Here is a 23,370-nt window from a genome sequence, read left to right on the forward strand (position 1 = left end):
TAAAATTTTGTCCAATGGCTCAGAGATAAATGAAGCCAGCTGTGGAATAAGAAAGCTTTGCCTCGGTCTCAATTTACAACTGGGATCCTCTTTGTTTTAAAATTTAAATGAATAATCAATATTTTCTATTTTTTAACAGTAATATGTTTGTCAGTTGGCTATTTATAATTTCTGGCCTGAGATGAGTAGAACAGAAACACTTAAGTTGTGGAGACTAAGTAAGTGGAAAACAGGATAAAGATTGACTGATTAGTGTCAGGTGGTGTTGGTGGGCCTGCCATTATAGCACTATGGTCAAATGTTGAAATGAGGTGAGATTTTCTTGGAAATCGGCAAAGGCCAATGATGAGCCGGAAAAGCATCATCTGAGCCTGGCAAATGGCGAAGGCAGCTTTATCCTCCATAAAGCGCAGCACTTAGTCAAAGTAATATTCATGCACAGGTTCTATACATCACTCACCACCATCACCATCAACATTGCAATCATCAGGGTGCCACATTTAAAGGCCATCCCAGGGCATGGCAGCCACACTCCTCAGGTCACCAGGAAGTGATGGCTGCTAAGCAATCTGTCCCCAAGTTTTCAGACTTGGAGAGACAGTTTGATGCCGTAGATGCTGCTGTGACATACTGTACTTCTGGAAAAAAAACAGCCAGCAAGGTGATGAACCCAGCGTGGAAGGCACTGGCAGTCCCAGGATTAATGCCCCACTGAAGAGAACTGCCATCCAGTGCAGGAAGAGTATGAATGGTCTCCTCCATTCTGCCTGTTAAATCATGCTTCTCATCACTCTCAAATCACACACCCATCAAACATTCACAGTGATTCCACTTACTGCCAGCTCAAGGGACATTACACTCGCTCTCTCACACACATCTACATCTCCACTGTAGGTTGTGTCCTCATCATCTTGCTGGACCCACTCACCATCCACACATGATAGGCCTCCTTATCTTCTCCAGCATACATTTGACTACACTCATTCCATCCGTTTTCATGCAGGACAAGATGGCACGCAACAAGAGGGAAAGATCCCAGATGGGTGATGGGAGGCCAGAACTGAAGGTCCTCATAGACTTTGAGGAGACAGCCATTCAGCTCTCAAAGATGATGAGGAATGGGCAATGAATGCTGGCCTAGCATCTTGATTGCAGCTTGCCACAGATGGAGAATTGGATGATCCTGGTAAACTTTCATCCTGATATAAAATGCAACTTTGTACCTTGCGCACTATTTTTCACCATAGCCAAACCCACCACAAACTGGAGCAGAAAATCCCATCGATCTGTCATCATTATTATTATATTACACATATGGAAGACATTTGTGATGTCATTGCATTTCAAATCTTACCTATCAAAGTGCACACTTCGGAATAGTGATATAACGATAGAAGGCTGGGATTTTCCATAAACAAACTACAGGAGGCTAACTATATTGAGATCAAAGAATTAGCCCTTGTTAACTACATTCTTTATTTGAAGTGGTAGATGTCTGAAGAGTTAAACAGATATAGGTATGAATTGCATTTTGTTCTGAAATGCTTTGTGTACCTATTGATCCTATTCCAGTTGGCAGGAATGATTAGTGATTTATACAAACTACTACTGGGTCTTTATAAAGTTTCAGAATTGTTGTCACGATGATAGATGATTATAGATTATAATCCAGTGGTGGTCAGCCTGCAGCCCAGGGGCCACTATGCAACCCATTTGGGTTCTGAGTGCAGCCCACAAGACATTCTGTTGACTGTTGCCCTCGCACAAGGTTGCCACGCTCTGCTGATTAACATCCATGTAGTTTTTTTATACTGATATGAGTAAAAATATACAAGTAAAGCAAGGGCAAATGAAGTGAGGTGCATGCTGATTTCCCACAACACTGACTGTGAGAGCTGTGCACTCCCTCGGCATCCAAAGTGTAAATGTTTATTTTGTTTATAACGTCTGAAGTTGATGATTCTATTAATATATAAATGATCAGGCATTTTCTATAACTTGTCATGAAATATTTGGCATGTATTAAATGTTTTCATGGGGTCATGGTTAGCGAAATAAGCCTGATTTCAATCTCACAACCCACTGAGATGAAGAAGGGCCACACTTACTAGCCTAGGTTGCATCACTGGTCTAAACAGTCAAGTGGACCAAATCCCCAATGACTATATCGGTGCTGCTTCTGATGAGCACTATTGGATTGAAAAAAGGATTATTAAACCAAAGTCACACTATAACAGATTCTGCAAAAAATCGATATTGGACAAGATTGACAAGTTCTAATATTGACCTGCTGTTCTACTGATCCCAACCTTTGAGACTATAGTATGCAACTAACTTATTAGAAGGATGTCTAAAGACCCTTAGATTTAGCCTGAGACCTTATTCAGCTGAAAGCTCACTGCTCACTCATCCACTGAAACCAGTAGGAGAGGAGGTTAAATTATTTTTATAGCAGTTACGGATAAATTCTGTTCTGCTTTCTTCCTATTAGACACACCAATTTCTAGCCTCAGTTGGAGACGTAAGAGCTGGATTTTGCATAGGTAAAACAGTGAGGCCAACTGCGCTCGTCATCACATCTGAATAAATTGGGAATCAAACATGTTCATGTCAGAGATACCCTGCTGTTCTACAGGGTACACTGTAACAGTCTGTGTTGAAAGGCAAGGCACTGAATCGACAAAATGACTTGAACTTTGGGTGCTTGCCTATTAGCTCCTTCTTAAAGACACCAGAAAAAGTTAAGGCTTCTGTATTCAGGAATAAGTATATTTATGGCACTGTGGTAAATGATCAATTCTGGTGTTGAAATTTAATTTTAAAAATGTGGAGTCTCATTCCTAATTAGTGCCAGAGCTTTAAAAAAATACATTTTTATTAATCTTTCTACCCGTCTTTTTTATCTCTCTTTCTTAATATCACCTAATCTTTATTCTGCCTACTGTGGGTGATTTAAATCTAATTCATGCTTTATTATAAACTCCCCCACACATACCTGTCTGGAAATTGAGATGTCGAAGTATTTATAAACACAAGAAGTATGTATAAGAGAAAAAGGAATAAAAATATTATGCGGATAGAATTAAATGAAGTAGATACTAATAAAAAAACAGGAAATCTAAAATAAAACAGAAAATGCTGGAAACACTGGGCTGGTTAGGCAACTTTCAAGAAGAAAGAATTGGAATTAACGTTTCAGATCAATTACCTTTATTCAGAACTAATGTAACTGAGTGTGACTTGCATTGCTGATACTGCATTTTGAAAAGGGGGTCCAGTAGCATGTTTTATGCACACCTGGGTTAGTGTCTAGTCAGTCAGGGAATGAGGGTCTTCAGTTGTGCCGGTGCCATTGGTATTAAACAGCTTAATTTTGAAGCTGGAAATTATTGGATAATTTGCTGTATAACCTGTTCTTTATTAATAATAGAATTTCACTGGTAAATCAATGCTGGTGAATGGAGATCTGCACATAAAATAGTACTCTACATTTCCTAGTTTCCCAGCAATGTGGATGGAGTAAACTGTATTACTGTTCACACTTTTCTCAAAGCAAGTACTGCATTCCAATGCAATCTGTTAGCAGAAGTCATGCCTACTGGAAGCAGAAGAGAATACTAATGCTCCAATGGAAAAATAAGCAAAATATAGTGTGGCAGCTAACAGTGGAGTAGCATTGACTTAGTTAATTGTAATTCTTACAATTAAAAAAACATTTTTTAAAGCTCTGGCACTAATTAGGAATGAGACTCCACATTTTTAAAATTAAATTTCAACACCAGAATTGATCATTTACCACAGTGCCATAAATATACTTATTCCTGAATACAGCAGCCCCAACTTTTTCTGGTGTCTTTAAGAAGGAACTAATAGTGAGAGTGTGATCGACTGCTGATGAAATGTAAGCTTTGGGATTAATTCCACTGTCTGCTTTTTCTAGGACCCATTAACACGTTTGCACAAATTCCTATTTGATTACTTATTTTTAAAGAAATGGATTAGAACTTGCTTTAAATAATCCAGACAGATTGTGTTTATCCAAAAATAAAAGTAACAGCGAGACATAGTTAAAGTCATTTGTACAGTTTTGCCTTTTCACTTCTTCTAGCCCATATGGTCACTTGATGGCGCTGTTGATCTTGGAGGAAGTCTCCTTAAATAGGGAAGATAAACACAAGGAATTAATCCTTTGCATGCAGTATTAAATAGTATTTTCAGCTTTCAGAATAGTTTGCAAACATTTTTGTACTAGTGTGTAATGTCAAATGCAGTAAGACAAAAGTGAAGAAGCCCACAGAACATTCTTTTGAAAGAAAAAAGTTCTAAACTCCAACAGAAAAAGAGAAATGGAGCTCATTTAGTTGAATCACTGTACCTGGATAATCCGCTGACACATTTTCACCAGACTAACCCAGCAGCTGCTTTGGTACCGACATGAGGCCTTTACTATCCGGCTGAATGGCTCAAAATGATATACCTGACAGTATATTCATAGTAATATAACCCATTGAAAATTGTCAGTCAACCCTGATTGAGTTGAAGAAATTATTATTTATTATGCAGATAGATCACAAAATGGCCTCACCTTGCATATTTCATGTGCAACAAGACAACATCCTGATTTTGTGGTTCGATGGGTTTTAAAAAATGCTCAAAACCAATTGTTTGTGTGGTTCATCATGTCAAAAGCTGCAGAGAGTTCAGAAGGGATAATGCATCATGGTCACAGTCACAGACAATATTGTTTGTAACTTGGAGTAAGGACAATTAGCTGTTGCTATGGGGCAGAATCTTTATTGGAGAAATTGAATCATGAAGCTGCAGAAGAAATGGACATGGACTTTGTGGAGGAAAAGGGAATTGGAGATGGATTATGAGATTTCAGGGATGCAGGGGTTAAGAGTGGATTTTTTTGAGGATGGATATTGATCTGAAAGACAGGGGGATAGGATCTCAGGAGCAGTTGTGCTTACTGGATGTGTTCACAGGGGGCCCAACCAAATATAAGACCTCAACAAAACTCATTGTAATACATACAGCTGCTGGATCAAAATATTCTAGCATTAAAAATGCTTTCAGGGTGGCACGTTGGCATAGTGGTTGGCACTGCTCCCAGGGATCCGAGTTCATTTCCAACCTTGGGTCACTGTCTGTGTGGAGTTTACACATTCTCCCCACATCTGTATGGGTTTTCTCCAGGTGCTCCAGTTTCCTCCCACAGCCTGAAGATGTGCGGGTTAGGTGGATTGGCTATGTTAAATTCCACCTTAGTGTCAGGGGGAACTAGCTAGGTAAATGCATGGGGTTATGGGGAAAGGGCATAGGTGGAATTGTGATCGGGGCAGATTCGATGGGTCAAATGGCCTCCTTCTGCATTGTAGGTTTCTATGATTCTACCACTTCTTCAGATCATTGAAACATTGAATTAATTTTGCACTTCCCAAATGCTGAAGTTTTCTTCCAGAATTTGCTGTTTTAGATTCCACTTTTGTATATTTGCGTTTTTTGTTCTTTATTTATCATACATCTTTCAAGTCTGGATCATGCTTCCAAAAATTTTTTTGTATCTCTGACAGATACTATGAGGCCCATGACAATAAAAACTTGGAAGTTTTATTTTAATGCCAATGCCACAGTGTTGGGATCACTTGTATTAGGTGGATTGGTGGGTAGGGTTAACTCAACTGTTCGTGCTTTGGCTGAGACCAAAGAAAGGTCCTTAAATATTTTGGACAAGCTGGCAGTGCCAGCCTGGCAATCTGGCACTGCCCTCTGGACACTGGGCATTCCTAAGGTAGTGGGGCCCATGGGGGGCCTGCGGGGGGTGGGCCCATGACAAAGGAGCCATGATTGGAGGAAGGCTGGAGGGGTATCCATGGAGGGGGCGGAAGGAAGGGGTGGTACTCTTCATCGGAGGAGGGGAATCGACTGCGGTGGTGATGGGGAAGTGGGGATTAGCATTGGCCGGGGCGGTGATTGAGGGAGGGGGGGCTCGCAATGTCTGGGTAGCCATTGGTAGTTCAGGGGTGATGTCCAGCGCAGTGATGGGTGGTGGTGGTGGTGGGGCAATGTCTGGGCAGCAATCAGGCAAGAGGGGGGGCGATGTCTGGGGCAGCAATCGGGGAATGGGGCAATGTCTGGGTCAGCAATTGGGCAAAGGGATGGGACAATGTCTGGGGAAGCAATCGGTGGTGTGGGGCAATGCTTGGGGCAATAACTGGGGGAGGTGGGGGCGATGTCCAGGGCGGCATTTGGGAGGAAGAGAGTGTGTTGTCAAGGTTCGCAATGGCGGGGTGTGGTCGGTTTACACAATGCACTGGGAGATCAAGCCGCCTGTGTGATGACACACCGAGAGCTCAGCAGCTGGCTTTCTAGTGAGAATAGGCTTGTCCCTGCCTCTGCTGCTGGCAAGAATCATGGCTGGGCTCCTTTTCCTAAGTGCCATACGCGTGTGGTTGGCAGTTCACCCAAAAGATCTATGCGATTCTCTCCCATTTTCACAGTCATTCGGCACTTAGAAATTTTTTGATAAGATCACCCCCTGAATCTTCATTTTATCTGCTGTTTTGTTATGGTCTACAACGTTAAGATGCTGCCTGGATTGTGACATCATCGAAAGTCCCTTTGTTTCCTCAAATGATGTTTCAGTGACATTAATTTTACTTCAAACTTAAACTCTTATAGAGCCAGAGTATCTTTATAATTGTTGGGACTGCCAGCCTTCCCTTAAAAGGCAAATGACAGTCAAGGGAAAGAGTCAAGGCTTATGTGAGCCACACTGATGGAACCCAGACCAGGCAAGCGGTCTGTACCTCCAAAAAATTGAAAATGTTTGAAAAGCTTTTTTGGCAGATTGATTCCTCTTGATTGGGTTTGACCAGTTTTAATGTTTATTTATTAGTGACACAAGTAGGCTTGCGTTAACACTGCAATGAAGTTACTGTGAAAATATCCTAGTTGCCACACTGTAGTGCCTGTTCGGGTACACTGAGGGAGAATTAAGTATGGTCAATGCACCAAACCAGCTCATTTTTCAGACTGTGGGAGGAAACCAGCACACCCGGAGGAAACCCACACAGACACGAGGAGAATGTGCAGACTCCACACAGTCACCCAAGCCAGGAATCGAACCTGGGTCCCTAGCGCTGTGAGGCAGCAGTGGTAGAATTAAAAGGGGCAATGGTCAACCCTTCTTCCACTTCATCCCACCCTCCATCATACCCTCTCCCTCCCTACAATAGGTAGGGACTTGGCTTCATAGCAACCTACAGGATGCACCCTCCAACCCATTCAAGCGATCTACCCTCCTGCAGATTAAGTAAACACCGTTGGGGGTCAATGCTAGAGAGCACAATCCAGAAGCTAGGGGAATGGGGACAAGAGCAAGGAAGTTTGCTAAACTTGTATATTAGACTCAAGTTTGGCCTCAGCTGGAATTTTGCCTCCATTTCCAGATATTGTACTTTAGAAATTATGTGAAGAAATTGGAGAAAGTGAAGTAAAGATGAACTAGAATAGTTCCAATGATGTGCAATTTCAACTATGAAGACGGATTGGAGGAGTTGGGACTGTTTTCCTCATAGAAGAGATGACTGCGAGGAGATTTGATAGAGATAGTCAAAATCATGAGGGAGTCTGGAGAGAACAGATAGAGAGAAACTGTTCCCACTTATGAAAGGACCACAAACAAGAGAGGACAGATTTAAAGTAATTGGCGAAAGAAGCAAAAACGACAAAAGGAAAAGCTTTTTCATGCAGGAAGTGGGTAGGGTCAGGAATGCACTGCCTGAGAGTGTGGTGGAGGCAGCTTCAATCGAGGCATCCAAAAGAGAATTAGACTTGTCTGAAAAGAAAGGAAGGAAGAAGGTGAAGAAATTATGAAGGGCCTGGACAGAGCGGATAACGAGCAGCTGTCCCCCTTAGTTGAAGTCACAAATGGACGTAGGTTCAAGAGAGGAGCAGGAAGTTTAGGGGGATGTGAGGAAAAACATTTTGACCCAGAGGGTGGTGACAGTCTGGAATGCGCTGCCTGGAAGGGTGGTGGAGGTGGGTTGCCTCACATCCTTTAAGAAGTATCTGGATGAGCACTTAACACGTCATATATTCAGGACTATGGGCCAAGTGCTGGCAGATTGGATTAGGTGGGAGTTCAGGTGTTTCTAATGTGTCGGTTGGACTTGATGGGCCAAAGGGTTTCTTCTGTGTTGTATGATTCTATAACTCTAACGACTCATTCGCACAGATCAACCAAATGTTCCCCTTCTGTGCCATAAAAATTCTGTGAATCTGCAAAATGTGCTTTCAAACGTACTATATTGTGAAATGCAACATTTGCTTGTTGGATTGCCCTAAGGATTCACAAGCAACCTTCCCCCACCTCCCCACCAAGCTCTCTTCCAATGCCTCCCAAGGAACGTGGACTTTAATGTGTCAGTGGAGGGTTTGTATACATTTTAAAGCTTGTTGCTTACACACCTGGGTGAAACTACAGATTAATTAAACTGAATTCTACTAGTATTACTTAATGTACTATCCATTGGAAGTGAGCAGCACAGATTTAGGCAGCAATAGATTAAAAGGTCATTTGTGTCATTTAAGTACATGTTACAAGAATAACAATGGACGTATGCAGTCTCTGCAAATTTAGGGCATTTTGTTTTATATTCCTTATCACAATCCAAAGGAAATTGTACTTCAAGCACTAACTAGTATCTGATGCTTATTGAAAATAGAACCATATTATCTACAAATTATTCACAAAAAATTTAACTTATGATATTATGTTTGGAAATAAAGTTGTTTCTGCACTGAAAGAATCTCTAATATTAGTTGTAAAATAACCAAGCAAATATGGTTTTTCATTCTGTTAATTAACAGTGGACTTCACACCAGTCAAATACAAGTCAAAACCAACCACTAAAATTGAAAGACAAATTCCTCCATACAATGGCTTTGGATCAGAGGAGGACTCTCTCAACTCAACTCTGAGTCTTGTACCCAAAGCTCCACAACGTAACATAGTGAAATTCATGGAAAAGGACAGGTAAGGCAAATGCTGAGAGACTAAATGCAGGATCCAAGACTGTTGTCCTTTCGAGGACTTCCGAAGACATGAACAATAGGTGGATTTTTCATCTTTTGGAGATCAAAACTGAATTACTGCTTATGATTTCTATCCTTTCAGTTCTTTCAATAAGATATATTGAGCATTTTTAACCATTGCTCATGCAAACATTTATTTTCTTTGCTATTGCTGCATGATAATAAAAATAATGGCAGATCTCAGAATGTCGAGGTTCAGTGGTGGTGAATTAGATAGTATTCATATAAATCTTGTACATCTAAGGGAAAAAATGATTTGAAGTGGCATACACAGACTAGGTTGCTTCCCCAAGGCAAACAATGCATCGGCCACTACCTCTAGGGCCCATAACATGCTCCTCAATATCAATGAAGTGATGCCAAGTTTCCCCACTATGTTTTTCTTTTTCTTTTATTCTTTTTGAAGCTTGTTGCACACTTTAATGTCTTACTTATTTTCCTGAAATGTCAGTAACCAGCATCATTTAAATATAAGTTGGATGCTGCGATAGACAGGCTTCAGGTTTTTTTTCAGTGAATGAAATAATTATTTGGCACATCAAGTAACTCTGCGACTGCAATTATTTTCCAGTCTTGTTAACTCATGACTGAGTAACATATGTAGAAAAGGGAGTAAGGATTTAAAAGTCCATCCAAACCATCTAGCTGTTATACTGAGATCTAACGCAACTTTCAAGTGGCAGGGGACAAGATTTTAAACATGAAAATTAAAGGCATTACGGTCTAGAAATTTATGCCCAAATCAGGACATAATCCTAACACTGGCTCATGCTGCGGTCATGCGCACTCAAAACCTACTACTAAAACATAGAAAAGGTTTTAAAATTTCATCATCCTTCATAAAGAGATTTCCCTTTTCATCACAAATTATTTCTATCCTTTCTTTAAATAATTTATTGTTTCCCTTTACCAATTCTCTTTATGCTACCTACAAGTCCTCTTTGGAGCCTGCATTTAGCATTTTAAATTTATTTCCTGCTTCACTATTTCTCTGTATCACTCTGAGCCCTGTCTTCAATGCCTGTTTAATTTATAATATATCCTGTGTAGTTTATATTATATAATATGAAATATGATCAAAAATGATTCCTTCAGTGTCTGATTGGCAACATAATCTTTTATTAGACAGGGACTAGAAAGCAATGTGCTACAGTTCAGTGCCAGGCTGATTACAGATGATCAAATCAACAGTGAGCGGAAATTTGTGCTCTCATATTTTCTGAGTGATGACACCATTAGTGTTTTTGAACCTCCTGCTGTGAACTCAGGTAAAATTTTACTGTGGTTATGACTTAACTTGTGTAGTAGTGGCTATATAATCCACACATGCATGTACAAGTTCTATACATGATGGGCTAAATCTTACCAAAAAAATGGCAGGGTGCAGTTTCTGGAAGAAAATTGGAGTGTTTCTCTTTACAGAAGCATGCCAGTTTTCTCTCCAATCTTACCAGTCTCTGCTAAAAATAATCAAAAGGGTATGAGGGAAAGTCATGTTTGACGAATTTACTGGATTTTTATGAAGATGTAATGAGCGCCGTTAACAGAGGGGAACTGGTGGATGTGGTGTTTTTAGATTTCCAGAAGGCATTCAATAAGGTGCCTCACAAAAGGTTGCTGCATAAGATTAAGGTACACGGAATTGGGGGTAAAGTGTTAGCGTGGATTGAGGACTGGCTATCTAACAGAAAGCAGAGAGTTGGAATAAATGGATGCTTTTCCGGTTGGCAGTCGGTGACGAGTGGCGTGCTGCAGGGATCGGTGCTGGGGTCTCAACTATTTACCATATACATAGACGATCTGGAGGAAGGGACTGAGTGTAGGGTAACAAAGTTTGCAGATGACACAAAGATGAGTGGGAAAGCAAATTGCGTGGAGGACGCAAGTCTGCGGAGAGATTTGGATAGGCTAAGTGAGTGGGCAAGGATCTGGCAAATGGAGTATAATGTTGGCAAGTGTGAGGTTATCCACTTTGGAAGGAGTAATAGTAAAATGGACTATTATTTAAATGGTGAAAAATTACAACACGTTACTGTGCAGAGGGACCTGGGAGTCCTTGTGCATGAATCACAAAAACTCAGTTTGCAGATGCAGCAGGTGATCAGGAAGGCAAATGGAATGTTGGCCTTTATCACGAGAAGGGTGAAATATAAAAGCAGGGAGGTCTTGCTGCAATTGTACAAGGTACTGGTGAGGCCGCACCTAGAGTACTGTGTGCAATTTTGGTCCCCTTATTTGAGAAAAGATATATTAGCTTAGGAGGGAGTGCAGAGAAGATTCACCAGGTTGATTCCGGAGATGAGGGGGTTAGCTTACGAGGAGTGATTGAGTAGACTGGGCCTGTACTCGTTGGAGTTTAGAAGGCTGAGAAGAGATCTTATAGAGACATTAAGATAATGAAGGAGCTAGACAGGGTAGAAGCAGAGAGATTATTTCCACTTAGAATGGAAGCAAGAACTAGAGGGCACAGCCTCAAAATAAGGGGGAGTCAATTTAGAACAGAGTTGGGGAGGAACTTCTTCTCCCAGAGGGTAGCGAATCTTTGAAATTCTCTGCCCATTGAAGCAGTGGAGGCTACATTGTTAAATGTGTTTAAGTCACAGGTAGATAGATTTTTGACCAATAAGGGAATTAAGGGTTATGGGGAGCAGGCGGGTAAGTAGAACTGAACCACTATCAGATCAGCCATGATCTTATTGAATGGTGGGGCAGGCTCGAGGGGCTAGATGGCCTACTCCTGCTCCTATTTCTTATGTTCTTATGTATTATGTTTCATGCCGTCATATAGAGGGGCCGGGGCCTCAATATGCTGGCAAAACCCGGCTGTTGTGGAGATGCCAACTGGAGTAAACACAGTAAGAAGTCTGACAACACCAGGTTTAAGTCCAACCAATTTATCTGATAGCAAACTCGCAAGCTTTTGGGGTTTGCCCCTGCGTCAGGCAAATTGGACCATTTACCTGACGAAGGGGCAAACCCCGAAAGCTTGCGAGTTTACTATCAGATAGATCGGTTGGACTTAAACCTGGTGTTGTCAGACGTAAAACTCGGCTGCACAGAAATTGGGATGCCATCTGCAAAGGATGCCCCAGTCAAAACCTAAGTGAACCTGCCCCCCACCCCCCCAACCCAATCATCAGTCCCTTCTCCAGCCCCCTGCCCACCCCCAACACAGTCTGAGCTGGCACCCCTCACCACCCCAACAACAATCTTTGCTGGCATTCTCAGCACCTTCATCCACCACCACAACCAAATGAATTCCACACTCCCCCTCCTCACCCCTCCCCCCCAACCCCCATCCCCTCCCCCCGAGGCCTGACTTTTGGTGCAGGTTGACACTACCATGTTGGCTTAGCACAGATGAACCTACGTAGATGTAAACCAGCGAGGGGTCAATATCTGGTCGAGGGAGGGTTGTTATATTAGGGTTAGTTATATTAAAATGTATTCAAATGCATGTAAAGCAGGTTTACTCCCATTGTGGGTCTAAACCTGTTGAGGTCACTGGTGAGGCACAGGAAAGATCCGAAATAGTGAACTCGCCAGTGAGTGCATGTCTTGCTCACTCACAGCCTCAGGGTTCTCAGTCGCCTTACCCCCACCCACTAACACAAACTCACACCCACTCACACAGCAGTGTTTTTGGATTTATGCTTGTGTTGTTTTTGAAGTGGTGTTCATGGCATGAAAGCCAATCTAGCCTTGTTTCCCTTGAAGTTTCAAATTTTCTATCAACTTGTACTGGCGTCTACAGGATTTTTCAGGACTAATGATTCATATGATGAAGTAACGTTTATGGCCCTGTTTGAATACACAGCAAATTGGATTCAATACTCAAAATAGTGGAATTTCTAAATAATGAAATCATGCTATTCTTGCCAAATTTTGACTCAAACCAGCCATTCTTCAGTTTAACTGCAGTTAGTGATGCAAAGCTATATTGTGCAAGTCAACTTTTTAAAAATTTTAGACTTTTATGTACACTACACCCCATCCACACTATCCTGATCAAGTCAGAGAGGGATAGAGAAGCACAGAAATACCCCAGTAGCTGATGTCAGTCCTGATCCAGAATTGCCTGAGCTGTCGGAACTTCACCTCACTGGCTGGTTTTCACTTCCTCGACTGTCCTGTACCTTGTGAATCTGAGTTTGAGTCTAGCAGATTCACTAGCTGCTTTGGACTGAATTTTGTTTATCACTTTAGATCTCAGTGTTGATAATACTATGTTCCAGCTGTATGATTTAAAACTTTCATTAAGATTCTTTAAATATGTCTCTTGGTCGATTCGTAATTACAAATCCATATTAGCAATTTTTACAATGTTGACACAACTGTGTATTGTTAAAATACAATTTTTAAATTGGTTATTTCTACAGGTATTCTTGGCGGTAAATTCTTGGAAAGAACACGAATTAAAAAACCTGGCCAGGAACTTTATAAGAGTGAGCTTTCTGAGTACTTTACTCAGCATGATCTCTACATTGGTGCTAAGCTTTGCCTCTATGGCAACTACTTTTGTCTGGTGGATGCTGACGAATACACTTTCTGCTACATGGAGAAGAATGCAGATGAAGTAGGTGATGTGTTACTTTGGTTGCTTTTTATTTTCTTTTTGTTACCTTAATAGTATGGGATTTCCTGTAACTAGCTGTACACAAAGTAATTAGGGACTAGCACCATAAACAGTGGGCTGACAAATGGCAGATGGATTTAGATAAATGCAAGGTGATACATTATGGTAGATTGAACCAGGGCAAGACTTACTCAGTTAATGGTTGGGCACTGGGGAGAGTTACAGAACAGAGAGATCTAGGGGTACATGTTCCTTGAAAGTGGAGCCACAGGTGGACTGAGCGATGAAGAAGGTATTCAGCATGCTTGGTTTCATTGGTCAGAACATTAAATACAGGAGTTGGGACGTCTTGTTGAAGTTGTACAAGACATTGGAATACTGTGTGTAGTCTGGTCACCCTATTATGGAGTGGATATTATGAAGCTAGAAAAGGTTTACTAGGTTGCTACTGGGACTTGATGGTTTGAGTTATAAGGAAAGTCTGGATAGACTGGGACTTTTTTCTCTGGAAAAAAGGCTAAGGGATGATCTTATAGAGAACATATAATGATGTGGGACATAGATCAGCTAGATAGTCAATATCTTTTCTCAAAGGTATGGGATCTAAAACTAGAGGGCATAGGTTTAAGGTGAGAGGAGAGAGATACAAAAGTGTCCAGAGGGGCAATTTTTTCACACAGAGTGGTGAGTGTCTGAAACAAGCTGCCAGAGGTAATAGTAGAGGCAGGTACAATTTTGTCTTTTAAAAAACGTTTAGATAGTTACATGGGTACAATGGGTATAGAGAGATAAGGGCCAAATGCGGGCAATTGAGATTAGTTTAAAAAAAGGCGGCATGGACAAGTGGGCCAAAGGGCCTGTTTCCATGCTGTAAACCTCTATGACATGATCCATTTCAGTCCACAATCTCTCAGTATGGCATAAGAACTCAAGTAATTCTTTTAATTTGGGCCTTCGGATGGTATCAAGAGGGAAAACTGGAAAAGGCAATACAAAAGTTCATGCAGATGCCCAGGAAAAACATGGTGTTAGGAAAGAGTATTGTTTAATGTTTGCAGTGCCTCATCAGTGACTTCATAGTGGGAGGTCTTTATTGAACTGATCTTAAGATGGCTGGGAGCTACCATATGGTAGAGGTCACATAATAATGGAGAACCAGATAAGACATGTAGAGCTGATTGTATTTCAAACCCAATATCATACTGAACAAAGATACAAACATCCTACTTTTCCTAGAGAACAAAAGATGAATTTGCATGCACAATTATGTGCAACGTAAGTTACCCAGCACTCACTGTTCTTTTTTTTATTCAATCATGGGACGTGGGCATTACTGATTGGCCAGCATTTATTGCCTATACCTAGTTGCCCTTGAGAAGATGGTTGTGAGCTGCCTTCTTGAATCGCAGTAAAAAGTCTGACAACACCAGGTTTTAGTCCAACCTATTTATTTGATAATATACTCACAAGCTTTCGAGGGACACCCTCTTCGTCAGGTGAATGGAGAGTTCTGGCCTCAGACAGAGCATATAAAGCACAGACAGTTTAGAGTAATCTCCATTCACCTGACGAAGAGGGTGTCCTTCGAAAGCTTGTGAGTATATTATCAAATAAATAGGTTGGACTAAAACCTGGTGTTGTCAGACTTTTTACTGTGTTTACGCCAGTCCAACACCGGCATACCCACATCATTCTTGAATCGCTGCAGTGCACATGCTGTGGGTTGACCCACAATGCTGTTAGAGAGGGAATTCTAAGAGTTTTACCCAGGGACTGCGAAGGGACAGTGATATATTTCCAAGAGAGGATGGTGAGTGGCTTGGAGGGGAACTTGCAGGTGGTGGTGTTCCCATTTATCTGTTGCCCTTGTCCTGCTATCTGGAAGTAGCTGTGCATTTGGTTGTCTAAGGATCTTTGGTACAGTGCATCTTGTAGAGTACACACTGCTGCTATTGAGTTTCAGAGATGGAGGGCGTGGACGTTTGTGGATGTGGTGCCAATCAAATGGGCTGCTTTGTCCTGGATGGGCTATAACTCTGGCAATTTCAGATACATGGGCTTCTCAAGAATGAATCAAAATAGTAAAGGAATCAGGAATAATAAGCAAATAATGATATCAGCCATGAGCTTCAAAGCTTCAAAATTACTGCCTGTGATAGTAACAGAAAAACAATGAGGAATGTATTTCGTTACTTTAGCTGTTGCTTTAATAAAGGCATTAACCACTAAATTGTCAGAAAAATACAAGTGTTAATTTTCTAATTTGGTAATAGTTTCATTCACAGTATTTTTACTCTTTATTTTATTCCATGATTTAATCTTAATTTTTTCTAAACTTCTTTTGCACTAGTACCAAAAGGCTAATATTTGCACAATTCTGACCAAGCTTAAAACAACTGGGGATTTACATTCCCTTGAAATAAAAAGGATGCTTTCAGCTCATGATCAAAAACGAACTGGCATAATAAATTATGATGATTTCAGGTGAGCTCCAAAATATGTATTTGCTATGAACCAATAATGTTTTCTCACAGTATTCACAACGTGATGGTCCATGTGTTTTGGGGAGGGAAGTCCTGCAGTCAGCCCTCCTGATCCTCGTGACTCTGCCTTTGAAACTCCAGCAGCTGTGGGATGACCGGGCCCAGGGACACATCATCGGCAGAGTCCTATGCTCCAGCATCCCTCTGAATGCCAGTTCTCTGGGACATCCCTGCCTCCACTTGCTGTGGATCTTCAGTTGTGAGATGCTTATCCACAAGTGACTCAGAAACCTGCCCACTAAGGTGTGAGTGTCTGTGCTGGTGCAGGGTATAGGTGACAGCTGTGATGCCTCTTCGGCAGTGGGGTTGGAGAAGTTCCCCTCTGAACTATTGTGGTCTAGTGGGTCTGGAGTCATGAGGGTGGTCCAGCCTGTTCTGCTGGACCATCCTCATGAAGGGACATGGCATCAGTGCATTGCAGGGGCTATGGAGGAACATTGATTACTCACTTGAGACTTGAGGAATGACAGCATGTGTGTTGAGGATTCTCATGTTTCTCTGCTCCCTCCAATTCACCAGCAGCATAGGTACAATTTTTCTCACTCCTGGCCGGCTTGAGAGCTCGCTTCCCAAAATGTGTGAGGGTTTGGAGCTTAGGCATGACTCCAGTTGGGTGCACCTGCTGAAGTCTGTTGTGTTCCATTTTGTCCTGCAATGTCACAAAGAGAAAGAGAGTAGGTGGGAGTGTTGACATTTAAGATGCTGATGAGGTGTGGCAGGCCTGGGGCTTGGGTGGGAGCTGGAGTGTGAGGAGCATAGCAGCAGGGTTAAGGGTGCAACAGATGTATGAGAGAGTCCAGTGGGAGACCCTCATTCATCTACTCCTGACACTACTGCCTGTCCTTTTCTGGAGTGCGCATGCAGTGACCAGGGCTGCCACTGCATTTCAAGTGGGGGTGGTGAACCTGCTGGAAGGCAGTGTCCTGGAGCAGGGATAGCGGGTGTCCCACCTCTGCTCCACTCCATCCAGCATCCTAGTGTGGGGCCCCGTACAAAAAGCACAGTGCTGCCTTCTTGTCCTAAACCCTCCAGCAGTTGTTCTGTAACAAGTGCTGGGGAGCCTTTTAAATAGAGTTCTTCAATGTTCGCAGCACTTAAGTCATTGCAGGGCAGGTGAGTCAGAGCGAATATGCCGCTGGAGCAGCATAAAACTCATGGGCATAAAAATGATCTCTAATGAGGCATAAGATTCGGCCAGAAAACACACCAGTGCTGTTGACTGGAAAAACTCTGTTTTTCATGCCGGAACAAACAGCCAATTTTTGGTAAGATTTCGCCTTCAGCTTCCATATTCTTTTCAGAAAGAGAGTTCCAAACACCCTTGACCCTCTGAGAGAAACGTTTTCACCTCATCTCCGTTTTAAGTGGGTGATCCCTTATTTTTAAACAGTGATCCACCAGTTTTAAATTTTCCAACTCTCTCACGCGGACACACAAGCACACACTCTCCTGCTCTTTAACATATACACACTCACTCTCTCTGTCTCCCACATACGCACTCTGTCTCCCTTCCCACATTCTCTCTCTCCCTCCCATATACATTCTCTCTCAAACAGCAAGCACTCTGTCACACTCTCTCTCTTATGCACACTCTCTCATACACTTTCTGTCACACATGCTCTTTCTTTTACACACAGTCTCACACTCTCATGTAGCACACTCTCACATACGCATACTTTCTCTCTTATACTTTCTCTCACATGCACTCTGTCACACACAGTCTCACACACTTTCTCTCTCACACACACACACACACACACACACACACACACACACACACACACACACACACACACACACACACACACACACTTTCTCTCTCACACTCTTTCTCTGACTCAAACATAGTGGGCGAGATCTTCTGGCTGTTCATGCCAGTCAATCTTCCTGCCCATTGATAGCACACTGCAGCTGTGTGTTTCCCGGTATGCAGGTGTGGATTCAATGGGAAATCCCATTGACATCAGCAGGACCAGGAGAGGGTGGGAGGACAGAAAATCCCAGCCACTGTCTCACTTTAACAAACTCCCTCTTTCACAGACAGAATCGCATTCTCTCACACTTGTTGCACACAGACCCTCGGTCTCTCAAACACACCCTGGCAACTAGCCTCCACATCCACTCGATCAATACCCCCTCAGGATATTATATGTTTCAATCTTCTAAATCTCTTAATCTTCTAAACTCCAATTCTCAGTGCCCAGATGAAAAAAAGTTAAGCAAGCCCATTATCATTATTAATGCCTATGTTTATTACTTTACATTGTCACTCTGCACATTCTCTTGGTAAAATTTAAAAGCTTAATCTGTACCTGACTTTGTCGCACTAAAATGTATCAGTTTGCCGTTGGAATATCTGGAAGAGTGCACGTGAGAGTATGTGCAAAGACGAGAGGATGGAATTTTCATTTCTATGTATTCTCACATTTTGGATGAGATAATGGCCTGGTAAAGATAGTTTCAATGGAGATTCTCCCATTTGTCTGACCTAACTTCAGCAGAAGAGTCTCAGAAATTCTGAACAAACTGTAGTCCACAATGAGGAGAATCCCATCAGCTGAAAACTTTGCCCAGTTTTCATATTCATTTCTTAGATTGATTACCTACTCACTCACATTAACCATCCATTGACGTTTAATGATAGCACTTGAATTTATGAAATTTGACTTCATGTGTACAATGATTATTTATTGTTCTTTTTCTAATTACTTGGACTTGTATGGGGGGGCTATATTGTGTGATTTTTTTTTCCCTGAAGGAGAATGCTTCTGCACTCCTTACAGCTAAGCAAGATGGTATGTAATGTTATTTGTTTCCTAATTGCTATCAGTTAGCCAGATAACATTACGTATATAGTAACACCTACAGATGCAATATATTTGAACGTTTACATTTATTCCCATTTTTAATATATTACAGAGGATTATTATTGCCTGTAAGAATTTAGTTATTCTTGTTTCTGAACAGGAATATTATAATTCAGATCGGAGAAGGCCTGCTCACTGAACATGAAGTCATGACAATAGGCCGTTACTATAGTATTCGTGAAGAGCAAAAGACAGACATTTGTCTCATACTACACATTGTCCAAGAGGCATTGAGAAAGAATGCCTTTGAAGATTTTGTCAAAATATCTGAGGCCTTCATGTATGAGGATCGACAAAGGTAGCAAATGTAGCAATTAATATCAGGCAACAATGTCAGTTATCAGCATAAATTCCTAGTATTCTTCTAGAGATTTTATAATGTAATATTTAACTATATTACTCATATTTCTCAAGTTAGATTCTGCCGGCAGTAATCCTAAAGTACAGGGCTGTAAACATCTCATCTGTTTATGAAATCAATTCATTAGAATCATAGAAGTAATATTTACACTTTTCTAGATCAGTGATACCAAAGCAACATTTTAGCTTTGTGATTTTACATGAAATTCATCTATAAATTATCTAGCCATTTTGTTCTTTCTCAAATCTGTACTTAAAATTTTATAGTAATCGTGTAAACAACCGGAACCAAATAAGAGAGAATAATGACAGAATTTTATTACATCGAGGCCAAATACATTTACAAATGCATTGAATAGCACAATTCCATACACACTTTGCTGAAATTTGGTTTAGCCAATTTTTGTTCCCCTTTCTTCCATGGTAAGTTCATGGGCACAAATTACCCTTGTTACCTCAACCAGGTGCCCAATTTTTAACATAAGCCTACGAGAATGGTGGCTATTTGATCATGAATAGCATCACAATCAAGACTAATTAGGACAAATCCACAGACACCTAAGTTTTTAAGTTTTAAGTTTATTTATTAGTGTCACAAGTAGGTTTACATTAACACTGCAATGAAGTTACAGTGAAAATCCTCTAGTCGCCACACTCCGGCGCCTGTTTGGGTACACAGAGGGAGAATTTAGCATGGCCAATGCACCCAACCAACACATCTTTCAGACTGTGAGAGGAACCTGGAGGAAACCTATGTAGACACTGGGAGAAAGTGCAGACTCCACACAGGCAGTGACCTAAGCCAGGAATCGAACCTGGATCCCTGGCACTGTGAAGCAGCAGTGAAAGTACCAGGAGTGGAAAACTTATCTGATTGCGTGTACCTAACCCAAGAATATTATGGCTAATTGCAGCCATTGGTTCACAAACGTCCTTCAAGAAAATGAACTTACCACCCCTTTCTGGTCTACTCTATGGGCCTGATTTTACCATTGTGTTGGGCCCGTTTTTGGGCACGAAAACGTGGTAAAAGCGAGCACAATTGTGATTTAAATGCATTTGCATGTATTTAAATTGAATTAATGAACTGCCCGCCCAACTTTATCAGCATTTCCCCCTTAATCACCGCATTTGCCAATCCCAAACCGCGCCATCATGGACCTGATAAATGAAAGTCTGAATTGGACACTCCAGCTGCTGAAGAGCGCATTCGCTGCTTCCAACAGCTCTCTGACTCAGATCAGTGGTGGGGGATGGAGGGAGGCGGGTCAGATCATTCTCTGGTTGGTGGGGGGGAGAAGAGTGCAGCCAGATCGTTGTCTGGTGGGAGAGGGAGAATGAAGAGGCGGGTCAGATATATCTCTGGGCAGTCGGGGGAGAGAGCAGAGCGTTGAGGGGGTGGGAGGATAGGGGGCTTTGGGGGGTGGGGAGGGCCTATCATTGGTGGGGATGGAGAAGGAGGCGGGTCAGCTGTTCCTCAGGCTGGGGTGGGGGGGTGAGTGAGGCCAGACCAATCTCTGGGGGTGGGGATGGTGGGGGAGGGAGGCGGGTCAAATGTATCTCTGGTCGGGGAGGGAGGGGAGGTCTGATCGCTCACTGGTGGTTTTGAGGGTTGGGGGCAGATGCTGGAGGCACGGGGGGGGGGGTCGCAGGGGGGTCCGCTGCCACTCTGCGGGTGATCAGTGGAGGGGGATGGAGGCATGGTTGGCAATCGGTCTTCGTAGTGGGGGGGGGTGGATAAGGGGAACAGTGATGTGTGTGGGTAGTGGCGGGGTGGATAAGGGGGACAGTGAAGTGTGTGGGTAGTAGGGGAGTGGATAAGGGGGACAGCGATGTGTGGGGTAATAGGGGGTGGATAAGGGGGACAGTGATGTCTATGGGTAATGGGGGGTGGATAACGGGGACAGTCTATGGCTAGTGGGGGAGGGGTTGATAAGGGGGACAGTGATGTGTGTGGGTAGTGGGGGGGTTGGATAAGGGGGACAGTGATGTGTGTGGGTAGTGGGGGGTGGGTAAGGGGGACAGTGATGTGTCTGGGTATTGGAGGGGTGGATAACGGAGAGTCTGTGGGTAGTGGGGGAGGGGCGGATAAGGATGACAGCGATGTGTGTGGGTAGCAGGATGGGTGGTTGGGGGACAGTGATGTGTGTGGGTAGTGGGGGTTTGGATAAGGGGGCCAGTGATGTGTCTGGGTCGTGGGGAGTGGATAAGGGGGACAGTGAGATGTGTGGGTAGTGTGGAGGTGAATAAGGGGGACAGTGATGTGTGTGGGTTGTGGGGGGTTGGGTGACAGTAATGTGTGTCAGTAGTGGGGTATGGGTAAGGGGGACAGTGATGTGTGTGGGTAGGGGGGGGTTGAATAAGGGGGACAGTAATGTGTGTCGGTAGTGGGGCGTGGGTAAGGGGGACAGTGATGTGTGTGGGTAGGGAGGGTGGATAAGGAGGACAGTGATGTATGTGGGTAGTGGGGGTATGGATAATGGGGACTGATGTGTGTGGGTAGTGCGGGAGTACTTAAGGGGGAAAGTGATGTGTGTGGGTAGTGTGGAGGTGGATAAAAGGGACAGTGATGTGTGTGGGTAGTGTGGAAGTGGATAAAGGGGACAGTGATGTATATGGGTAGTGTGGAGGTGGATAAAGGGGGCAGTGATGTGTATGGGTAGTGTGAAGGTGGATAAAGGGGACAGTGATGTGTATGGGTAGTGTGGAGGTGGATAAAGGGTACAGTGATGTGTATGGGTAGTGTGGAGGTGGATAAAGGGGACAGTGATGTGTATGGGTAGTGTGGAGGTGGATAAAGGGGACAGTGATGTGTATGGGTAGTGTGGAGGTGGATAAAGGGTACAGTGATGTGTATGGATAGTGTGGAAGTGGATAAAGGGGACAGTGATGTGTATGGATAGTGTGGAGGTGGATAAAGGGGACTGATGTGTATGGGTAGTGTGGAGGTGGATAAAGGGGACTGATGTGTACGGGTAGTGTGGAGGTGAATAAAGGGGACAGTGATGTGTGTGGGTAGTATGGAGGTGAATAAAGGGGACAGTGATGTGTGTGGGTAGTATGGAGGTGGATAAAGGGACAGTGATGTGAGTGTGCACCATTGCTCCCACTTTTTGTTCCCGGGCCACTTTTTCCACTTTCTGCAGCCTGGGAGCGATCTGACACGAGCATGCTTTTTCCAATCTTTTTCCAACTGCGCATGCGCAATTCAGAGCTCTGATCGTTCTGGCAGTACTAAGCCCCGCCCACAGCGCGAATGGGACTGGAGATGGCTGAGAGCGTATGGGGGCGCCTGGGAGCAGGTTTCTAAGTCGGTTCTGCATTACACCCAGATTCAGCAATTAGAATGAAAATGGTAAAATCGGGCCCTATTTGTGGCATCGGTTCCACCTTCTTCAGGCAGCTAAGAGTGGCTAGCAAATGCAGATTTACCAGTCACAGAGATCTACATCATAGAAAAGGCCCATCGACCCATCATGTCTGCATCAGTTAAAAGCAATCACCTAACTATTTTAATCCCATTTTCCAGCACTTGGTCCATAGCCTTAAATGCCTTGGCAAGTGCACACGTAAATACTTTTCAAATGTTGTAAGGGTCTCTGCCTCCACTACTCTTTCAGGCAGTGAGTTCCACATGCCCAGCACCCACTGGGTGAAAACATTTTCTTCACATTCCCTCTAAATTCTTGCCCCTTATCTTAAATGTATGCCCTTTGGTCATTGATTCCTCCACCAAGGGGAAAAGTTTCTCCTTGTCTATCTATGTCCCTCATAATTTTATACACCTCAATCATGTCCCTCTCAGTCTCCCCTACTCCAAGGAAAACAACCCCAGTTAATCCAATCTCGCTTCATACCTAAAACACTCCAGTCCAGACAACATCCTATTAAATCTCCACTGCACCCTCTTCAATGCGATCAC

The 23,370-nt window shown here is 42.9% G+C and overlaps 1 protein-coding gene across 1 annotated transcript in view; it reads left to right on the forward strand.

Moving 5' to 3' along the window:
• Positions 1–23,370, forward strand: part of efhc2 (EF-hand domain (C-terminal) containing 2) — a 53,488-nt gene that overhangs the window by 21,415 nt on the left and 8,703 nt on the right. Inside the window, exons 8-12 of the mRNA XM_080203829.1 lie at positions 8,878–9,043; positions 10,228–10,370; positions 13,482–13,678; positions 16,029–16,162; positions 19,189–19,386. Of these exons, the coding sequence (XP_080059955.1) occupies positions 8,878–9,043; positions 10,228–10,370; positions 13,482–13,678; positions 16,029–16,162; positions 19,189–19,386 (838 nt within the window). The remainder of the gene's footprint in view (positions 1–8,877; positions 9,044–10,227; positions 10,371–13,481; positions 13,679–16,028; positions 16,163–19,188; positions 19,387–23,370) is intronic.

The sequence above is a fragment of the Carcharhinus amblyrhynchos genome, chromosome 15, assembly GCF_965287045.1.
Source record: "Carcharhinus amblyrhynchos chromosome 15, sCarAmb.v2.hapA, whole genome shotgun sequence".
NCBI lineage: Eukaryota > Metazoa > Chordata > Chondrichthyes > Carcharhiniformes > Carcharhinidae > Carcharhinus > Carcharhinus amblyrhynchos.